The sequence below is a fragment of the Megascapheus bottae genome, chromosome 14, assembly GCF_031878675.1.
Source record: "Megascapheus bottae isolate mThoBot1 chromosome 14, mThoBot2.hap1, whole genome shotgun sequence".
NCBI classification, from domain to species: Eukaryota; Metazoa; Chordata; class Mammalia; order Rodentia; family Geomyidae; genus Megascapheus; species Megascapheus bottae.
In genome coordinates this window covers 587,623-610,178 of record NC_143522.1, presented here as the reverse complement: position 1 = coordinate 610,178, position 22,556 = coordinate 587,623, and the positions used below count along the sequence as shown (strand labels likewise).

The 22,556-nt window shown below is 42.1% G+C and overlaps 1 protein-coding gene and 1 pseudogene across 1 annotated transcript in view; one reads left to right on the top strand and one right to left on the bottom strand.

The window, feature by feature from the left end:
* Window positions 1-4,646: 4,646 nt before the first annotated feature.
* On the bottom strand, window positions 4,647-5,182 carry LOC150054484 (small ubiquitin-related modifier 1 pseudogene; annotated as a pseudogene).
* A 1,235-nt stretch (window positions 5,183-6,417) lies between these two features.
* Armh4 (armadillo like helical domain containing 4) overlaps window positions 6,418-22,556 on the top strand; it is a 103,749-nt gene continuing 87,610 nt past the window's right edge. Inside the window, 2 exon segments of the mRNA XM_090344185.1 lie at window positions 6,418-6,533; window positions 18,850-20,231. Of these exon segments, the coding sequence (XP_090200311.1) occupies window positions 18,908-20,231 (1,324 nt within the window). The 5' untranslated portion in view covers window positions 6,418-6,533; window positions 18,850-18,907.

Sequence of the window (22,556 nt, the reverse complement as noted above, 5' to 3'; positions counted from 1 at the left end):
TCTAGAATCTTCATAAGTGCTAAATAATAAAGATATACAAATATAATAGCGTCTTGTGTTAACAGCTAAAAGCAACTGCAGTATATAAAGACTAATTGTTCCAGGCTCATACTCAGGAGACTGAGATCTGAGGTTCATAGTTCAAAGCCAGCCTCAACAGAAAGTCCATGAGACCCTTATTTCCAATGAATTACCAAGAAGCCAAAAGTGGAGCTGTGGCTCAAGTGATAGAGTGATAGGCTTGAGCCAAAAAGCTCAGGGAAAAGGTCCAAGTGCTAAGTTCAAGCTCCAGAATTGGCACTAGTTAACTAACTAAATAAGTATTCCAAAGTCTTGTTTAAAGAAAACTATGTTATTAGAATATTTAACCTACTTACTTACCTTCTTAATAAACTGCATATATGAAAGACATAATGGCGTAATTTTGCAGGAAATGAAAAGCTAGGCTTAGTGCTATGGAAGTGTTTTGTGCGTTTATCTCAAGTGTTTTGAGAGGATAGGATGCAATAAAAACATTTATCAGAATTAATAAAATTATAACATCATTGCCATTTATACAACCATCATCAGATTATCAAATATTATCAAATATTTATTATATGCCCAGAGTGAACAGAGTATATTTAACAATACTACTCTACACTGAAGTCTACCACTGAGAATTTAAAATTAAAAGCAATCCTTAAGTTTCCACTGGAGAATTGCAGTCAGGGAGTAACTGAGAAGAGAAAACTGGAAGACACAGAAAAGCTCATGTATATAAACTTTTAGGAAGACCTGGAAGGAAAGGCCATATTTTGGAGGGAAGTTAAATATTCAATTTGCAGAAACTCCCTTCTCCCCACAACATCTGTTCTGCCATGGCCAGACATCTTTGTTTGATTGCCCTGGTAGCCACTAAGAACAATAAAGTGCGGCACCTGCCTCGCATGCACAAGGAGTTTTGGGGAATTAAAAAAAAAAGCAAGCAAACAAGAGAGGGAAAAGTCACTAAAAGGGATTTGGGGAATTCCTAGGTAAACTCAAGTCTTTCAAGAAGAGTTTTGTCATGTGCGTCGTTTAGTTCACTTTGTTCAAGTCCTTGTTGGTGGTGTAATTTCAAATGAAAACACAGCAGACTAAAACAAAACTATCCTCAGCAAACAACAGTGCAAGGATTTGGGGAAATTTTGGTGTCATTTTCCAGGAACCCTTAGAAAGTGCATGCGGAGTCAGTTGTGCTGAGGGTCTTGATCTTCGCTTTGCAAGACTAGAGACCCAATTTTTTCTTTATTAAAAGATTTTATTAACACTGATTAACAAATGAGTACTCGAGAATGCAATCTCTATATGCAATTACTGGTACATAAATTTAAGAACACAATTAAAATTAAGCTGAGAGTTTGTATGTCATAGATAAATATTGATGTATATATATTAATGTCTATAGAATATCCCATCATAGATTGGTATGTGTATGTAGTTATATTTATATCTCCAAGTTCATGTCAACGACCTTGAGTGCCCAAGTATTGAGTCATCACTCTTGTACTGTTTGGATCTAATATCTACATATCAAGGAGACCATGCGCCTTCTGTTCCTTTGGCCTTGTCTTATCTCACTCAACATGATTTGCTCCCAGCGAATGTCATTATTTTATCTTGTCTGGTGGCTATGTAGAATTCCATTGTATCTATGTACCACATTTTTTGTAGCTATTCATCTGTAGTGGGGCATCTGGATTGTTTCCATCACTATTGTGAATATTGCAGCAATGAACATGGCTGAGCAGGTGTCCTTATCATATCCTGAGTTATGTTGCTCAGGGTAGATGCCTAGGAGTGATATGGCTGGGTCTAAGGGAAGGTCTATTGTTAGTTTTTTGAGGAACCTCCCTCCAGAGGAACTGCCTTCCAGAGTGGTTGTACTAGTTTACATTTCCACCAGCAGTGCAGTAGGGTCCCTCTTTCTCCACATAGAGATCCAATTTTTGTGGGCCTCAGCTGTAGAACAGCTGGAAACAGACTCATACAACTGAGCTCCAGAGACCTCAAGTCACAATTCTGTAAATACTGAGGTCATTCGGACAGGAACAGTTATTATAGAACAGCTCAATAGGCCAAATCCATGGGAAAATTAGGTACCTGGTAATCAGTTTAAAGAGAATTAGTTGAGGCACAGTGTATTCCAAATCAATTAACTGATATGTACCCTAAGTCCTGACTTCCTAGGACTTCTTCCTTTTTTTTTTTTTTTTTTTTTGCTAGTCCTGGACTTTGAACTCAGGGTGTGAGTATTGTCCTTGGACTTTCTCAAGGCTAGAGCTCTACCACTTGGGCCACAGCACCATTTCTGGCTTTTTTCTATGTATGTGGTACCAAGGTCGAACCCTGGTCTTTGTGCATGCTAGGCAAGCACTCTACCTCTAGGCTGAACTCCTGGCCCATTCTTCTTCCTTTTTTTGTGTGTGGTATTTGAATGATCATTGTCCAATCAGCATTAGGGATTGATTATCTTCACCAATTCCTTTCTGACACAAAGGCTTTTTTTTTTTTAACCAAGCAGGACCAACTCATTATTGAAAGGATTCTTAGACAAAATGCAAGATATCCAATTCAATTTGGATTTCAGATAAGCCACACGATTTTTTCTAAGCATAAATATGTCCTAAATATTCAATACTACTTTTTAGTGCTTAAATTGCATAAATAACCTTCATTTGATGCTTGAGATGTGTGGTTTATTTCTTATTTTTTTATTTGCTACATCTGGCAATCCTCAAACTGCCACTGTGAGCTTGTTTGCTTGTTACTTTGATAATTTTACTCGGATTCCTTCTCCCCCTTCTATTTCTGGGTTTTTGACTCAATACTTCATGTCTTACTACAATGTGTTAGTTGGCTTGATAACAACTTTAGGGAATCACAAAGCTTTTGATACTTGCCCATATGTGTGCATGGGTACCCTACCCCACTCCACCTTCCTGCTTTACCCATAAAAATCTCCTAACAGGGGCCAGGAGTTTGGCCTAGTGGTAGAGTTCCTGCCTAGCAACCACGAAGGCCGGCGTTCAATTCCTCGGTACCATATACACAGAAAAAGCCAGAAATGGTGCTGTGGCTCAAGGGGTAGAGCTCTAGCCCTGAGAAAGCCCAAGGACAGTGCTCAGGTCCTGAGGTCAAGCCCCAGGACTGCTAAATAAAAACCTCATAACATTCATCATACATAGGTTTACTGATTTGTTGTAGAAACTAACTTCCTGATCACTATTTTGTGCACATGATGGTTGGGGGGGGGCGGGGAATAGAGCTTATTACTGCCATTTACCATACCAACAGAGAAATTACAAGTGATTTGTGATAAATCCTATTAACTAGGAGTATAAACAACTTGGACAGAATTAGTGTGTCTTTAAAGAAGATGGCTTTATTTTTATTGCATAGCTGACATAATTTGTACTGAGGAAATTGGGAGAGGAATTTTACTATGGTAGAAAGGTCATGTTGGAGGAGAGCTTGGCATGGAAAACAGTGTGAGCAGTGGTATTCTGCAGTTGGGACTTGAGTATCATGTGCCAGATGGGTTTCTAAGGAGAAGAATACAATGTTAGCAAAGGATGCAGAAAAAGAAGCAGAAAGATGTCAAAGAAACGGAGTATTTCCAGTTTGTGGGTGGAAATGACCCTAGATGCCAGCAAAACGGAATACTTCTGCTACCTCTCCTAGACTGCTTGGCTTTCTGCGGAGTTTTAGCTTTCACAATTCAGTTTTTTTAAATTTTTATATTTGTTTTGTACCAGTACAGGGGTTTAATCTCAGGCCTGGTGCTCTGCTTTACCTTTTTTCCACTCAAAGCTGGTCGTCTACGGTTTCAGTGACATCTCCATTTCCGGCTTTTGGCTGGTTAATTGTAGATGAGAGTCTCATGGACTTTTCTGCCTGAGCTGCCTCAGAACCTCAGTCTTCTGATCTCAGCCTCCTGACTAGCTAGGATTCCAGTCATGAGCCACCCTTGTCTGCCTTCAGGTTGCCTACCAGCATTTGGGTTGTGTAGATCCAAGTATGTGAGTTAGCTGGGAACCTACCAGTATGGTAGAACCTGGTTCTTTTCTTTTCTTTTCTTTCTTTCTTTCTTTCTTTCTTTCTTTCTTTCTTTCTTTCTTTCTTTCTTTCTTTCTTTTTTGTTGTATATACTTCTTCATGAACAACTTTATTAACTTCTAATGAAAATTAGAACTTTTCTGGGTTCTTCTGACAAAATTATTTTTTTTTTAAATTTTAAAACACTTTCTCTTCAGTGAAGCCATCTTTTGAGTTAAGCATCACTCTTACCATGTCTGCCAGCTTGATTCCAATCCTGATATATTCCTCTTCTTTTGGTCCAAACCCTCAGACTTTAACAAGTAGCTTCAAGTTAAGGAAAGATCATTTTCCCACAGTTCAGTTCTATGAAAAATTTCCATCTACCACTGAAAGTCATAGTCCAGGAGTGAAGTAATTACATGTTAGAACTTTAGTGCCAATTGGAAAGTCGGTGAACACTCACATTGGTTGAACTTACCTAAGATTGCAGTCCTGAAAAGTGGCCTCTCTGCACATATGTCATTTTTTCAAATGAGAGGGCAATGTGAAGGGGGCTGATGTTTGATCACCAAAAGTCAGCACAAGGAAAACAAATGATAATGAATAATGAGCCCTAGAATTCAAATTAATAGATGTTTTAAAGAGGTGGAGTGCCAGTATTCAGTTCCATTTTGAACACCACATTACAAAAGAACTATTTTTAAAAATAAAAAAGGATTGAGGCAAAAGAAAAGAAGATAAAAAGAATATCTAAAACGTCGAATGTTCCTGATAAACTTCAACCACATCTTCTTCCTCCATTCCCAGTTCTTTTGGAGTACGGTTATCAGCAATTCTCTGACCTTCAAAGAGAAACCTGAGTGAATTCATTGGAACTCCCTGTCTTTGACAGTACAATTCTTTGAGATTCTTGAGATGTGTTGTCATTTTCACTTTAAAGTGAATCTCACTGCTATCCTGTCCAGAGACTTTGAGTTTAATATACTCTCCTTCCTTCTTATCTCCCAAGTCTTCAGTTGAAGTTTTTGCCTCCTGGTCAGACATCGTGACAGTGGCTTCACCTGGAGGACTCTGCACACCAGCGGCGGCAGGCAGACAGTTCCTCGCTCTGGGGTTTACAAATCCGAATTTTTTTAATAAAATAAGAAAATATGACCTGATTTTCAAACTACTGACTTTAAGATGTTGAAATACAATTTGGCCAGTCTGGGTTAGCTTTATCTTTCCGGTGGTAATAAATTCAGGTAATACACCTGGTTATAAAACACATTACACAATACATTGGTCACACATTATATTAAAAAAGAAAAACCCTGAGAACTTATGGTTTCAGTTCAACTCAACTATGTTCCATTCAACAACTCTTTGTTGATTGCCAGTCTAGAAACAAAAGCTAGTGGGTTTTAAAAGGAGTTGGAGCAAATAAGTTTACAGCTCACCCTTGTGCGTCGTGCCCCTCGTGTGAGCCAAAGATGACAAAGAGAGCTGTTCTGACTCCAAAAAGAGAGTTTTAAGAATGGAGGTCCCAGCTGGATGCTGGTGGCTCACATCTGGCTGAGATCCAAGAAGCATGGTTTGAAGCTAACCCTGGCGGAGAAAGTCTGGGAGATGCTTATCTCCAATTAACCAGCAAAAAGCTGCAAGTAGAGGAGTGGCTCAAGTGGTAGACCACCAGTCTTGAGCAGAAAAGGCCAAGCGGTGAGTAAGAGACCTAGTTCAAGCCCTGGTGCTGAGAGAAAAAGAAAAAAAAAAGGAGTCACAAATTCCCAGTGGCTACACTTCTCATAAGCTCTTGAGCAATTACAGTTTGAACCCTTACTCTTCAGTTAACTGGGGGATGGCAATATTTACTATGGGGGGGGGTCTTGTTCAGAATGGGGAGTAAAGGACTCAGTAGCTAGCTGTGTGTCTGGCTAGATCAAGAACTCAATAAAAGGGACTAATTATGAACACTTCCTTTGAACTTCTCTGAGTGACCTTGTAGTTACTTAAGGTCTTCTTTGGGCCTTTGGCCAAGCCCTAGGACACTCAGAGGCATCCTGGGCGCGCGCCCCTCGCCCTACCCCAACACCAGAGGAGTCCTGGCGCCTGTTCCAGGCTCCGGAGGAGCAGCAGCCTCCCAGCGCCCGCCGGCCAAGAGGGGCAGCCGGCGCGGGATGCTCGGAGGGGGTCTCCGAAGCCGCCGGGGTCGAGCGCGAGCCTCCCCTCGCGGCGGAGCGGAGGCGGGGCAGTGGGCGTCGGGCGTGGGGCGACAGCCAGACGGCCGGGGCGGGCACACCTACCCGCCGCCCAATCGCCAGGCGGAACCGCGGCCTTATGAATAAGCAACCGAGCGAAGCGCCCTCCCCCTGGCGTCCCGGACCGCGCAGCCGAGGGAGCCGCCGCCGCCGCCGCTGCAGGGGCCGCGGCGGGGATGCCGAGCGCCGGCGCCTCCGCTGTCCTCCGCGCGCTGCTCGGCTGAAGACGCACAGGTGAGCCCCGGCGCGAGTCCCGCCGGTCGGGTGGCCGCGGCTGCAGACGTGGCGCCGGGGCAGGGGTGGAAGGGAGCGCGGAGCGGTGCGGGGTCGCCCTGGGAGCGGTGCGAGCCCGAGGCGCGCCGGGCGTTTGCCCTGCGTCCCCCGCCGGATGGCGGTGCCCGGGGAGCCGGGGTCCGCTGCGGGGCAGCTCCGGGAGTGCGGGGCGCGGCGGCGTGCAGGCCTCGGAGGGCTCCCCGCACGCCTCGCTCCCGCCCAGCCTCCCCGACTCCGCACCCGCCAGCGGGCCTTTGTGCCGCCGGAGCTGCCACACTGGCTGCTTTTGTGTGGGCTCCCCCCCTCTCTCCCCCCCTTTTTCTTTCTGTCTTTCTTTCCCTCCCTTCCCTTGCCACCCCGCCGCGGTGGGAGAAGGAGAAGTTCTGGAAGACTCAGGTTGATTCCCCTTCTAAGCCATTGCGATGTCCCTCGGGGTCCCCCCGAGCCCAGGCGTCCCGGAAAAGACGCGGCGAGGCGGGGGGCTGCGGTGGCCGCTGACGAGATGCGGACACCGTGGCCTGGGCGACTTCGCAGAAAACTAACAGTTGAATGTGCAGCGCGGGGAGGTGCGGGAGCCGCCAGGACGCGCCCGGGCCGCGGAGGCCCCTGGAGAGGTCACAGCAGTCCACGGAGGGCCTGCGGGCTAGGTGGAGGAGGTGAGGCTCAGACCCAGGGGCTGGCTCTGGGCGTGGCCCAGAGGTGTCCAGATGTTTTGCCAGGGCGTCCTGGGCAAGGACAGAGCCCAGCTTGGGTGGGCTCTAACCGTGGAGGGGCTGGCGGGCGAGGGAGCAGCCAAACGCGGACGCTCCGGAGTTTGGGGGTGTTCCTAGCCCATCTGTGGGGGCGGGGGGGTCTGCCGGCGAGTCTAGCTCCTTTCAATGCCCAGCGGAGGGTGGAGCGCAGAGGAGGAGATTGGTGTGAAGTGGTTGTCTTCTTTCTTTGGAAGTTTTTCTTGGGAAACTTGGGACGAGAACGAGGAATGGTTCTCAAAACTCATTCGTAGAGCTGTGCAGGAGAAGGTGCGGGTGGAAGTTTGTCTGTCCCCCACCCCCCTGGATCTGATGATGATGATGATGATGATGATGATGATGATGATGATGATGATGGTGGTGGTGATGATGATGATGAAGATGCTGGGCTCTTTCAGCCAAGCTGACTTCTGCGCACTTGCTGGCAGAACCCCAACCATAGCATCGACGGAAGAGTCAAAACACGGCTTCTTGTCACAGAATCACAGAATCAAAACACCGCTTCTTTTATCTGGAGTGGAGTTTCTTAAGGGTAGTCTGACTTGATTTTTATGAATAAAGTGGAATTTGTGGTAGTTGTCATAAGAATGAGCAGGCACTCATGCAGCAGACTTGATATTGATTGCTTTTATTCACAAAAACTCCCAAGGCTCACCAAGTCTAAAGTAGCTACAGCAACAGAATTCATTAGGGAGAGAGAGAGAGACGTGGACCGGTCTTTGTTTTCGTGGATGTCTTCTTGTTGCAGATTCCCGGGATTTCTTCTTAGACCATTGTGGAATCATAAATTGGCCTCACAGAAATGTTTTGATGCTAAATATAAATAGGGAATCAAAATGAGGAAGGGGAATTTACCTGTCTACCCTTTTAACGAATGAAGTCATTCCCTCTTTATTCAGTAGATATTGAGAATGTGGGGATGGCATTGTGATTTTGTGAAATGGATCTTGCTTGTTTTTCTCACATAGGGAAGGAATTCCCTGTTCAGAGGGAATCTCTAACATTAAAACTCATTCTCTAAGATGCAGGACCAATCTTATTTTGTTTTCCTGCTGTGTTTATTGATGATTATAAGAAAAGAATATGAATCTAGTTTCACCTTCCTGAAATAGTGCTTAGAGCTCTTGCCAAGAAAATGAGCTCTTTAAACCACAAAGAACAGAAATAAAGTGTTGAATTAGGTGTTTTTTTTTTTAAAGAGCTGTCTGATGGATTAACAACAGCTTGTGGATGGAGATAGATGAGAATGGAATTCTGTAGACAACAGACACAATCTCAGGTCCCTTCATGAGTGTGGATGCTGAAGAAGGAAGCCCCATGGAAATGTGGAGGTAGAATGGATATTCTGTTCCTGACTGATGTGACACATACTTCAAATGGCTCACATTTCTGTAGTTGGGGAGGGGGCATGCTTGTCAGAATCCCAGTAATGTGTTTTCAATGGTGCATCCTACCAGTTTGTCAGCTTTTGTTCTTCATCCTAAAGAAGAAAGAGCATTATTGTTATTAAGCACGAGCAACATTATCTCTGTTTTGCCACAAGGGAACTGAACTTCAGTGATTTGCCCAGGGTAAGACTGGAACTTGAATTCCGTATTTAAATCTTCCAGTCCAGCTTCTCTTGCTACAAGGATAGAATAATATGCTAGGGGCAGGAAGTATGGACATCTTTATTTGTCTGTATCATGAGATGGCAGTCTAAAGGTGATGGGGCTCAATCTGTGGAACTTAGCTATGGCCTACAGGAAGGAGAAAGCACTTTGCTGATTGTTTCCAGAGTAACCATCTTGACCCCAGCCCACTTACCCTCTTTGCTGTCGACACTGAGGCTGCTGTCCTCCTGAGGGAACATACTTTTCTTTGCAGTTACTCATTTATCCTCCTTCCACTGTGAAGGAACAAGCTGCTAGAATGATGATATTTCATTACAGCTCCTTAATTTACAGCGAGAGATGGCTGTGGCCCAGATCTTGACAATATAAAAGATTAGTGACAGTTGTCAATAGTGAGTTAGGAATGTGGTGCCTTAAACGCCATGTGCCACAGCTGGGCTAATTGGGTAGAATCTTGAGAAGCTGAGCATTAGACAGATGAAATAGTATTTGGTAATGACAGCCTTAAGGATTAAAAAGAAAAGACAAGACAAGACAATGATAAATGAATCACTGAGGATCAAGAAAAGCACAGAGTAGAAAGATTCTTAAGATACAAAGGAAGCGGAGTGTCCTTTTCCCTTCATCAATCAAAGAATCATTAATTGGACTTTAAAGATGGGATGGTAATTGGGAAGCAGGTTGATCTAAGCTCTTGAGGCTTGCTATCTGTGACTGCTTATCTATTGTGTGTGTGTGTAACAAGCTCTGAAAACCAAAAATACAGTGGAAATGAGAGTACATGAGTTATTGCTATCATTAAAATGTCCTCTTGAATAAGTACTTCATGTTGATTGGGTGATGGAAAAAAACATAAAATTAGACAAAGCTAGGTTATGAAAATTTATAATTTTACATTTGTTTTTGTTTATTTATTTATTTATTTTTGCCAGTCCTGGGCTTGAGCTCAGGGCCTGAGCACTGTCCTTGGACTTTCTCAAGGCTAGAGCTCTACCACTTGAGCCTCAGCACCACTTCCGGCTTTTTTCTATGTATGTGGTACCGAGGAATCGAACCCTGGTCTTTGTTCGTGCTAGGCAAGCACTTTAACCACTAGGCCAAACTCCCGGCCCCTGTTTATTTATTTTCTTAGTGCCAGTCTGGGGGCTTGAATTCGGTGGCTGGGCATTGTCCTTGAGGTTTTTTGTTTGTTTGTTTGTTTTGTTTTTTCTCAAGATGAGTGCTCTATCATTGGTGTCACTGCTTTACTTCTGGCTTCTTGGAGATAAGACTTTCTTACAGACTTTCCTGCCTTGTCTAGCTTCAAACTAATCTACAGATCTCAGCTTCTGGAATAATTACTAGCACCTGTCTTCTTTTCCTTATTCTGAACAATTATTTTTGTTTATTTATTTTTTAAACACCTTTTTATTTTCCTTATGTAGTTGTACAGAGGAGTCGCCGTTCAACAGTGCTGTTTATGGATACAGTGCATCTTGATCCGTGTCACCCCTTCAGCATTCACATAATCCCTCCAACCAATCCCTTTCCTCTTTTTGCTTAATTTTGTAGCATACAAAACCATTACTTATATTCATTTCATGCCAGCAAATATTTATTGAATGCCCCCCTCTCTCCTTGCCATTATTAGTATCTTAGGGCAAACAAAGAAAGCTTAAAGGCCAGTGTTTGTGTGGAAGAAACAATAAATACTATTTGAGGTGACAAGACTTACAGATACGATAATTTGTTAGAGGAGATGGGAGAAAGGTAGGAAAAATAATAGACCAAGCATTTTTTTTTGTATATGGTGTGATAGCATTTGCTTGTTACAAAGGTGACCAGGATTTGGATCCTGGGGTAGGAAGAAGAGACTATTGACAGTATGATAGGGAGAACACAACCTATAAGCCTGGAATGGATATGAGGTGGAAGAAGGCAGTGTAGCTGGTGGGGGAGGGGTGTGATTTGTATTGTACATATGGAGTTTGGCAGTTGAATGTTTGGAGAGATTACATGCATTTTTGGGAAGGCAGCGACTACTAATGGCAAAGGCAGAGGTCATGAAGTATGAAGAATCTGAAAGATTAAAAGTAGATGCTACCACTTAATATATATGAACGATTCTGCATAAGCCTAAATGCAGTTTTTACATCTTAAAAAAACCCTCTGGATGATAGTAATATTTGCCTTGTTAAGTTGTTGTAAGGATTAAAAAATAATCTGTGCAATACACTTAGAACCCTTTGTATAAAGCATCCCCAGAATAGTGGTCATTTGATAGATTAGTGTCATTTTTTTTTTCCAGTCCTGGAGCTTGAACTCGGGGCCTGGGCACTGTCCTTGGGCTTTCTCAAAGTTAGTGCTTTACCACTTGAGCCAAAGCACCACTTCCTGCTTTTTCTGTGTATGTGGTACTGAGGAATTGAACCCAGAGCTTCATGCATGCTAGGCAAGCACTTTACCACTAGGCCACACTCCAGGCCCCAGTGTCACTCCCCCCTCCTCATCCCCCACTTCCCACCTTGTAGAACTGAGGATCAAACTTGGATTTTCACTTGTCAGGCAGGTGCTTTTTCACTGAGCTAAATCCCCAACTGATTGTCATTTTTATTGTTAAGAATAAACCATCCAGGTTGTATATAATAGTAGATGAGTATATAAGAGTAGATGCTGCATTTGTGACTGGGCCACCAATGAAGAGGCAATTAAAATAATGACAATGGAGTAAAGTGACAGAAGGGATAATTCTAAGAGTGGTTAGGAGTGAAGGAACCGCAGAAGTTATGACTCTAGGATGTGAACAAAGAGTTTGGGATGACACAATGTTGGAGGAAAAAGAAGACAGCATGTTTGGTAGCATCCAAGTAGGTGCTGGGCTTGGAAAGATGAAGAAAGACCTGGGACCTGAAGGTCCATCATCAGTTTATCGGAGCTGTAGACTTGTTTCCTCCTGTCATTCCTGAAGGTTGCCTTTCCTCCTACTTTTCAAGAGCAGGTGTTGCCTTGACTAGTGGAAAGAGGATGCTTATGGCTTCACTTCACAGAAGTGGGAAGGGACCCCGAGTCATCGTCACTGTCTTTCCAGTAGACAGAAGAAATCTAAGCCAGGTGCTGGTGGCTCACACTTGTAATCCTAGCTACTTAGGAGGCTGAGATATGAGGATCTCAGTTCAAAGCCAGCCCAGGCACAAATGTCTGTGAGACTCTAATCTCCAATTAACCATTAGAAAATGGGAAGTAGCACTGTGGTTCAAATGGTAGAGCTCTAGCCTTGAGCTGAAGAGCTCCAAAAAAGAAAAGAAAAAAAGAAATCTATGATTAGGTCTTTCTTGCCCCATCCACACCAGCTATTTTGTTTGTCTTTATCCTGAGAAAGGGAAATATAAGGCAGATTGCCATCCGCTTATTGACACTTTCTCCAGTTTTCCTGTGTCTTGAGTACTCCTAGGAAAACACTCCTGTGCTTTCATCATATGGAAATAGACTCAAATTTGGAAGGTTTTAACTTGCTAGTTTCTCTTTTGTAACTTCATTTTGGTAACAACTGAAGTAGCAATGTTCCTTTTAGTTAGAAAAATGTTGACTAAGCACTTAGAGCTGATTAAATCTAAGAAGATTGTATTTTTTATTGTTGTTTTGGTTGTCTTTCATTTGTCTTTGAAACTTGAGTATGCCCAGGGCTGACAAAGAAACAGATTCTGGATTGTGTCTATTTAAGATTGTCAAAGATAGTGCTTGACAGGACAGCTTATCTGCCCACTGGTGGTAGAAATGCAGGAAATTATTCAGAGTACTGCCAAGCCATTAGGATACCTTGATAGTGAATGACAGACAAAGTGTTACTGACTTGCTCTGAAAGGGATGCTTTTTAAGTTATTTGAAGATAATATCCTCTATCAGTTAGCAGTTTGGTCAGAGTTGATTTATCTGAATTAATTGGCATTGACAGATATAGTGAAAAGAAAGTATACTGTGTTCAAAGACACAGTATTAAGAAAAAGTAAAGCGAAGCATTTTGTTAAATGTTCTTATGACTGATTAAATTTAATATAAGACACAGAACTCTAATTAGTTATAATATCTTTCATCCTTTGACCTCTCCCCACAGAGCAGGCTGTAGATATTGCTCTGTTTGCTCTATTTACTAAGCATTTCCTCTGTTCTGGGCACTTGGCCATCTATGAGATTCAGTGTTAGAGAAAGTAGGAAAAGACTGAGCTACAAAATATGGTGGCAGATGGTGATTTAAATGTGGGCACATCATCATTGATTTGACAATGGTCATTCTTTTATCTTTGTCTTTCTTTCTTTTTCTTTTTGAGCTGGTCCTGGGAATTGAACTCAAGCCCCTGAACTTTTTTTTTTGCCAGTCCTGGGCTTGAACTCAGGGTCTGAACACTGTCCTTGGACTTTCTCAAGGTTAGAGCTCTACCACTTGAGCCTCAGCACCACTTCCAGCTTTTTTCTATGTATGTGGTACCGAGGAATCGAACCCGGGTCTTCGTGCATGCTAGGCAAGCACTCTACTTCTAGGCCAAACTCCCGGCCCAAGCCCCTGAACTTTTGTGCTCAAGTCTGGTACTCTACCACTTTGAGTCACAGCTCCATTTCCTCTATTTCATTTTCTAATGTCAAGCAAGTCCCATTTAGGGACACCAGAGTGAACCTGCACTGGGACTTTGAAACATAAACAAAGACCTGGAACTTGAAGGTCATCTACCAATTTATCTGAGTTGCAGATGTGTTTCTTGCTGCCATTCCTATAGGCTATCTTTTCTCCTTTTAAAGTTCAGACATTGCCTTGAATAACGAGGAGATGGAGCATATGGCCTTGATACACGGATGTAGGAAAAGCTTGAGACTTACCCCCACCTTTTCTGCTGTAATTGGATCTAGAAAGCAGGTGGCTGGCACTTAATCACAGAAGGGAAGTCTTTCAGAGCCATGGTAGAATTCCCTTCCTACAACAATCCTGAAACTCACGACATGGAAAGAAAATAAGACCTTGAAGGAAAATTGTGTTTCAGAAAAGCGATTGGAGCTATATTAAATCTTTACTCTTTGTTCCATTCCCCATAATTTAACTTGTTCATAAAATCCTCAGCCCACGTGAAATGGGCTGCAAAACATAAAATGTACAGTGGGGTTTGATCATGAGGGACCCCCCGCCCCGCGATGGGACGGCAAAGATCGTGGAGCTGTGAAAACATTTGAGTTTTTATTTTATGTCACAGAGAGAATAAATGAGAAGAGAGTCATGGGAGCAGAGGAGATTTCAATTATTATTTTGTTAACTCCTCATTTTCTCAAAAGAGAAACTAAAGCTGTTTGTCTAGCATAACATATAGCAAGTTTTAACAATAAGAAAGCCAAAATTCAGAAATTGTATTTTCAGATACCATTCTGTGTTTCTCTGTTACCACTCATGATGGAATTTTTTAGATTTTTAATCCAGAAGCTTGGGATAATGTTAGCCAAGCTTTGAATCCATTTTTTCTTTTTCTTTTCCTTTTTGTGGTCATGGGGCTTGAACTCTAGGTCTGGGTGCTGTCCCCGAGCTCTTTAGCTCAAGGCTAGAGCTCTACCACTTGAGCCACAGCACCACTTCTGGTTTCCACAAGGTAATTGGAGATAAGAGTCTCATGGACTTTCGTGCCCTGGCTGGCTTTGAACTATGATCCTCAAATCTCAAACTCCTGAGTATTATATGTGTGAGCTACCAGAGCCCGGTTCTTAATCCATTTTTTTCTATCCTCTGGGATGCTTAGGAACTGTCATTGAATGAGAAAAGTATTTTTTCAGTAATAGATTGAAAAGATCCAGAGAAGTCTATTGTTTTTTTTATTTTTTTGTCTCTTCAAATAAACAGACATATAGTTTCATAGTTCAACTTGTTGAGTTCACTGACTGTAATATTGCTTCTTAGTGCTCATGTGTTTTGTTTTAATGAAAGAAAGTAGAGGCATTGGGCCAAATACTGTACTGTATGATCTGTTACCTGGCTAGGAAACCAGGTGCTTTCTGGCACGTCTGAAGTAGAACAAAGTCCAAAATGTTCACATGCCTTGGCACATGCCCTTCTTGTAGTCTCAATTACCTTTCTTCTGTTTCCTCCTTTAAAAATGACAACAATGGACAGAGAGCATGGCCTAGTGGTAGAGTGCCTGCCTAGCATGCACAAAGCTCTGGGTTCGATTCCTCTGTACCACATACATAGAAAAAGGCAGAAGTGGCACTGTGGCTCAAGTTGTAGAGCACTAGCCAAAGGACAAGCCATCTCCCACATTCTACATATTGGGAAACTTCTTTACTACTTCTAAGATTTTGTGGGGAGGACTTATTAATTTCTAGTCACCTCTGGCTTTAATTTTGTTTTTGTTTTTTTAAAGAATTTATTAACGTTGATTTTTACATCATATTTTAATTTTGTTTTTATTGCTAACTTTATGGTTATTGATAATGCTGTTCCTTTCTTACCCACAGCATCATGTCATCTCCTGACATCATTCTCTTCCTGTATTTCTCCCAAAGCACTTGGATTCAAGATGTCGTGTTACCAATTACCCCCACACTTAGGAACAATACATCGTTATACTTTAAAAAGCAACACTACATCTTCATAGTTTCATGCCATTTCTGTGCATCAGGAATTTGGGAGTCGCTTAGCTGGGTGGAACTTGGCTCACCATCTCTCAATAAGGCCTGACAGGGGTGGAAAGTTCCCCTTTTAAGACATTATACTCAGGTGAGGCTGCTGGTTGGCTAGCAGGAGGCCTCAGCTTCACTCCATGGATTTTTTTTTCTCTCATGTAAAAAACTTTCCCTTGGATTTCAGCTGTCTAGATATGCCCTGAGAACTTGACCTTTTCTTTCATTTTTTTTCTTTTCTGTCTTGAAAGGATCTTTAAGACTAAATAGGATAACATGTGAAGGCTTTGAAATCCTTAGGAGAAGTCTCCATGAAAATGTGAATTTCTGTTTCACAAGTGTGCATCAAGTGCTTAGCCTGGAGAGTTTAATTGATGCGACATGAAAGAAAGAAGAAAGGTAGCTTTTGTAAAGACAAGATTTCTATTTTAGAATTTTAATTCTTAGGTTTAATTTTCTGGAAAACCTACAGTATCTCTAATATTTTTTTTGTAATACTGGGGATCAAAAATTGAGAAACTTCCAGTGATAGGGAAAGGAGTAATAGGGGAAAAAACCCGTAAAATTCTTAAAGTTTGGGTTAAATTGAGCAGTTGTAATATTCTAATGAAAATGTGCATCGTTTAATTTGAAGAATACAATAAGTCTTAACCCTAACAATAATGGATATTCAGTAAATATTGCTTATTTTGAAATTATTTTTTTCTTTTCTCTTTTCTTTTTTCTTTTCTTGTGAGTCACGGGGCTTGAACTCAGGCCTGCGTGCTGTCCCTGAGCTTTTTCACTCAAGGCCAGTGCTCTACCACTTTGACCCACAGCACCACTTCCAGATTTCTGGTGATTACTTGGAGATAAGAATCACATTGACATTCCTGCCTGGGATGGCTTTGAGCCATGATCCTCAGATATCAGACTCCAGAGTACTCAGGATTATCAGCATGAACCATTTGCACCTACCTGCTTTTTTTTTTTTTTTTTGTCAATCCTGGGGCTTGAACTCAGGGCCTGTCCTTGGTTTTTTCTCATGACCAGAGCTCTACTACTTGAGACAGCACCACTCCCAGCTTTTTCTATGCATGTAGTAGTACTGAGGAATTGAACCCAGGTCTTCGTGCATGCTAGGCAAGCACGCTACCACTAGGCCAAACTCCTGGCCCCCTATCTGCTTTTTTTAAAAACACATTTATTTATATTGTTTAGAAATTATGCCTTTTCTAATCCTTAAAGTTTGAAACACAAATATTTTGCTTATGAGTTTTGTAGTTGTTACAGATAATAAGAATTATTTAAGAATTTTATTGTTATTTTGGGGCTTGAACTCTGGCCTGGTTGTTGTCCCTGAGCTCTTCAGCCCAAGGCTGGTGCTCCACCACTTGAGCCACAGTGCCGCTTCTGGGTTTCTGGTGGTTAACTGGAGATAAGAGTCTCACGGACTTTAGTCTCCGAAAAGGCTTTGAACCATGATCCTCAGATCTCAGCCTGCTGAGTCACTAGGATTACAGGTGGCGGCCACTGGCACTGGCTTATTTAAGAATTTTAAAGATATATTTAATTTAACTAATTAATTTATTTTTGTGGGTCAGGGGGCTTGAACTTGGCCTGGGTGCTGTCCCTGAGCTCTTTAGCTCAAGGCTACTGCCCTACCTTTGAGCCAAGCCCCACTTCCTATTTTCTATAGGTTAATTGGAGATGAGTCTTTTGTGCCTGGGCTGGCTTTGAACCTTGATCCTCAGATCTCAGCCTCCTGAGTAGCTGGGATTATAGATGTAAGCCACCACACCTGGCTTAAAGATATATTTTAATTGAAAATTTATACACTGTGTTTTTGGGTTTTTTTAATTTTGAAGATGCTGCTGGACTTTGAACTCAGGACCCTTCTCACTTTGGTGGGTACTCTACCACTTGAGTCATGCCACCAGACTTTTAGCTTTTAGTTTGTTTTTCAGGTAGCAGTGGTACACATTAAACTCTTGAGTGTAAGTAAAGTTCTGTATTTTATGATAGTAAGTTTTTTTTTTTATCACACTTGTCTTTGTTTTATTTGGATTCTATGGTTTTAATCCTTTATAACAAAGTACCATAGCCTGGGAAGCCTGTATTCAATTCCAAGCACCAAAATAAAAGAAAACAAAAACTCTCAGATTTATTTCTCACATTTCTGGGGACTGGGATGTCCAAGATTAAGATACAATTAGACGTGGAGTCTCCTCCGGACCTGCTTCATAGAAGGCAACTTTAATAGCAAAAGAGGTGAGGAGGCTCTGGCATACTCTTATGTAGGTACCCCGAGCCTCATTCTTCAAGGCTCTGCCTTTATATCCTCACTATCCAAAGACATTACTTCATGATCAGATTCCAAAATAAGAATTTTGGGGACACAGACATTTAGATCACAGCCACGCTTAAGTTCTTTGCCTGGGCTAGAAGCTGGTGGCTCACATCTGTATTCTTAGCTACTCAGGAGACTGAGATCTGAAGATCACAGTTCATAGCCATCAGGGGCAGGAAAGTCCACAAGACTTCGCATCTTCTATTAACAACTAAGAAGTGGAAAGTGGATCTGTGGATCAAGTTGGTAGAACACTAACCTTGAGCAAAAAAACTCAGTGACAAGCATCCAGGACTTGAGTTCAAGCCCTAGGACAGGCACAAAAAAACAAACAGAAAACAAAACCAAAAAGCTGTTTGGATCATGTTTATAATCTTAGTATACAAGAGGCTGAGATCTGTGGACTGCAATTCAAAGCCTGCCCAGTCAGGAAAATCTAGAAGTCTTATCTCCAGCTGTGGCTCAAATGGTAATCACTAGCCTTGAAACATAAAACGGTCAAGTGAAGTCCTGAGTATGAACCCCCTCAATTTTTCTTAAATTTAAAAAAGTTATTTGAGTGACTATGTAACATGTATTCGTATTCTGGACATGTTCCCATGTCTGCTGTCATTTGACCACATGGTTAATTAACAGAGGAACTTGGAAAGCGTATTGCAAATGGGACTTCAAGGATAGCTTATTTCAAGTAGGTATTTAAGAAACAATGAACTTCATACATGATGGTGTGCCTTTTTCTAGGGAGCTTCACTGTTAAAACAGCTGCAGAATTCAGCAGAGAAAAATGAACTGGGTTATTCATGTCTCAAGGGTACAAAGAAATAGAACAGCCATCTTCCTACCTACCTTCTCTGTGTATAAAGTCAAGGAGATAGTGCTATTCATAGTTTGATTGAAAGGAACTTATTTACAAAATATATTTACATGACAGTTCGCTATGCTTTGTGTTTCTGCAGGACATAATCACTGGAATTGTCAAATCTGCCAATTTATCTGCAACATTTCTCTTCCACTATGAGCAGACCAATTGTTTTGCACATTTGTCTGGCTTTCTGTAGCCTTGTGGTTCTCCAATTGGCCTCACAATGTCTGGCCTTTCCCAAAATGGGAAAGAGAGACAGAGCATACACTCATGCAGAAGAAGGACAGACTGTGAGGATGAATACAAATGATCAAGAAAATACTTCCATTTCTCCAAAGCATCTGTCCCAACTGATGCCCTCCCCAAATCCAATGATTGCATCGGCTGGGCCCCTCTTGTTATTCCCGACTGACAAGGAAGTGGATCCTCCAGGAGCTGGGCGTCTCCAGCCTCACAGCCCTGGGCTCTCCACTGCTATTGAGCCAGCCATCCCCACCGGTGACCATGTGCTTGGTTCCAGCCAGCCAGACTGGACACTTCCTGAAAGCAGACTTTCCAAGGCTGTGTTAACCACTGCCATCATGGTGCCTGCTTCTCTGAATATGGATGAAAAGGAAGAACTCGCTGGTAGTACCGGTGCTCAGGCTGTTGCAGAAGGGACCACAGAAGCAACACAAGGCATTCTGAAGTATGTGGACAATCCAATGTTTGCAACTAAAAGTCAGGAAGGAGTTAGCTGGGGACATTCTACTTCACCTTACCTAAATACTAAAGAAATGCTAGCCACCAGTCCTAAGACTGAGACATTGGAAGCAGGCCCAGGCCAGAGGGCAACTTCTTTTCCTATTACTCAGTCCACAGCAGACCCTGAGCTTATTAGTATCCTCCTTAATAAGGAGAAGGCTGCACAGATGACAGCTGATAATACCCAGGCTACTGCTACCAAGAACTTGCTGGCAACTTCTGAGAGCACCCTGAGTGTTGAACCAGAAATTGACAGACTGCTGGGAGCTCCTGGAGCTACAGTGAGTGTCAGTACAGCTGTTCCAGCTGTCCTAAGTGATGAGTGGGATGACACCAAACTACAGAGTGTAGGCCAGATAAGGGCCCCACAGCTCGGAGACAATACAGAGACTGGGCTGAGAATAGAACCTTCACAGGTGGAACCAGTGAGCCAGGCCAGTGTGGAAGGCAACCAGCCTTCCACAGAGGTTGTGCAGGAGGCTCTGGGGCTGTCTAAAGAGGAGACACATGTGGGGACAGCCCTGTCAACAGCACAGGGGAATGAGCCATCGCCTGCTGTCACCCACCCAAGTTTCTTTACTCCCACGAGTCTGACAGAAGACACTGAAGTTTCCGTCGTGAGCCTGTTTGAGAGCTTCACAGACAGCACCAAGGAAAATAGTGCCGTGATTTTCCCTGAGAGTACCGTTTCCTTCTCTGAATATGTGTCTGAGGCGTATCAACCGTTGAAAGGTAAAACAAAAAAGTTTTGCTTAAATTGGAATCATTCAATTTGTCTTTTTTTTAAAGCAGTACTAGGACTTGAACTCAAGGCCTTGTGCTTGTTAGACACACATTCTACCACGCAGCCATGATTTCACACTTGCCTTTTGCAGGTTATTGTTTAAAATAGGGTCTTGCTAGTACTCTACCACTTGACCAAACCACTTCTGGTTTTTTGGTATTGAATTGGAGAGAAGAACACTAGCTGGCTTTGAACCTCAGATCTCAGCCACCTGAGTAACTAGCTAGGGTTACAGGTATAAACCACTGGTGCCTGGCTATGATCTGCCTATTTTAAGCTTCTATCCTACCTGGAAGCTTCCAGCTTCCTGCTCTTGAGGGAAGAAAGTCAACAGATTTCCTTTTCTGGGGGAGTCTTGCAAACTTTCTTGCTTTTGTTGGCCTGGTACTACGATTCTTCTAATCTTAGCCTCCCAAGGGTTTTAGGATAATAGGCCTAGGCTATGAGTTGAGAAGAGGGAATCCTGAAAACTTTTCTGCCTTGGGCTGACTTTAAAATGTGTTCCTCCTATTATTATCAACTTCCCAAGTAGCTAGGATTATAGGTGTGAGCCATCACTACCCAGCTTTCAATCTGTTGTTCTTTTTTCTAAGAGCAACTTTCAAAATAAATAAAGAATAATAGAATAATGTATTTTATAGAAAATTATACCAAAATATAACTCCTGCATATAAACTAGTGGTCTTCAACTGGGGACTAGTTGTCTCCCACTCCTCTTCTCCTGTATGACACTTAGCAAGGTATAGAGACTTTTTTCCCTCCAGTCCTGGGGCTTGAACTCAGGGTCTGGGCACCATTCCTGAGCATTTTTTTTTGCTCAAGGTAGTACTCTACCACTTGAGCCACAGTGGCACTTCTGGCTTTTCTGTGTATGTGATACTGAGGAATCGAATCTAGGGGTTCATGCATACTAGGCCATATTCCTAGCCCTTTAGAGACATTTTTAGTTGTTACAACTGAGGGTTGCTTTTGACATCTGTTAGAAAATAGGCCAAGCATGCTGTGAAATACCCTGTATCACATAGGATAGCCCCCCATGAAAAAAAAAATTCAAGCCAATGGACCAATAGCATTGAGATCGAGGAATCCTGATATATATATTTGCAAAAATTTTCATATAAAATGAATATATAAGAAAATGTGAAATAATTAGCTTACAATTAAAAGGTACAGTTAGTGCCAGACATTGGTGGCTCATGCTACTCAGAAGGTTGATATCTAAGGTTTTTTTGGGGCGAGTCAAGGGGCTTGAACTCACAGAGCCTGGATTCCATTTCTGACCCTCTCTGTATTTTACCACTTGAGCCATAGTACCACTTCCAGCATTTTCTGTTTATGTGGTACTGAGGAATCAAACCCAAAGCTTTGTGTCTGCTAGGCAAGCATCTACCACTAAGCCATATTCTCATCCCTAAGACTTTCTCAATATTCTTTGCAGAGAGAAACAGTCATGATACTCCCTTTAATTTTTCATCCAGTGCAGTTTAAAAAATGTGAAAGACTGTGATTATGACAACAGTACATATAGACATATGTATATGTCTATATGACATATAAGTATATATATGACATATAAGTATAATGAAGTATTTTTTTCTGAAATAGTCACCTCTAATGTCAATCATTTTAGAGACTAGGGACTATGTGAAGACATTAACTTTTTTCAGGATAGTTAGTGATATCTTGGTGGACTTTGAGACTGTAGTCAAGTCTTCTAATTTAGCTAGTTCTTCAGAGGGTTTATTAATCTCTAAGAAGCATTATATTTGTGTGTCTCTGCAAGAATTAGGGAGAGTGGGAAATTGGAAATTCTGATTGTTAAGATTTTAGAATCCCATTCCTGTTTTATCAGTTGTTATTTGAGGGACTATGGACTTTGACAATTCTTGGACTTTCTCAAGGCTAGAGCTCTACCACTTGAGCCTCAGCACCACTTCCGGCTTTTTTCTATGTATGTGGTACCGAGGAATCGAACCCGGGTCTTCATGCATGCTAGGCAAGCACTTTAACCACTAGGCCAAACTCCTGGCCCCCTTTGACAATTCTTGCTGTGTCATTGAACTATGAACACAGACCTTTTCTTACGCTTTTTTTTCTTAAAGTGTTCATTATAGAGAACAACATAGAGAACATATGTTCCCTAAAAATGACCAAACAATCTATTTTATCTTCTGGTGGCAAATGGAACATGGTCTTAGGTAAAAAGATAATCCTGACTCTCAAGACATTTACAGTCTTATTGGCTAAAAAAGTAAAAGCAAAAACTTAAACTA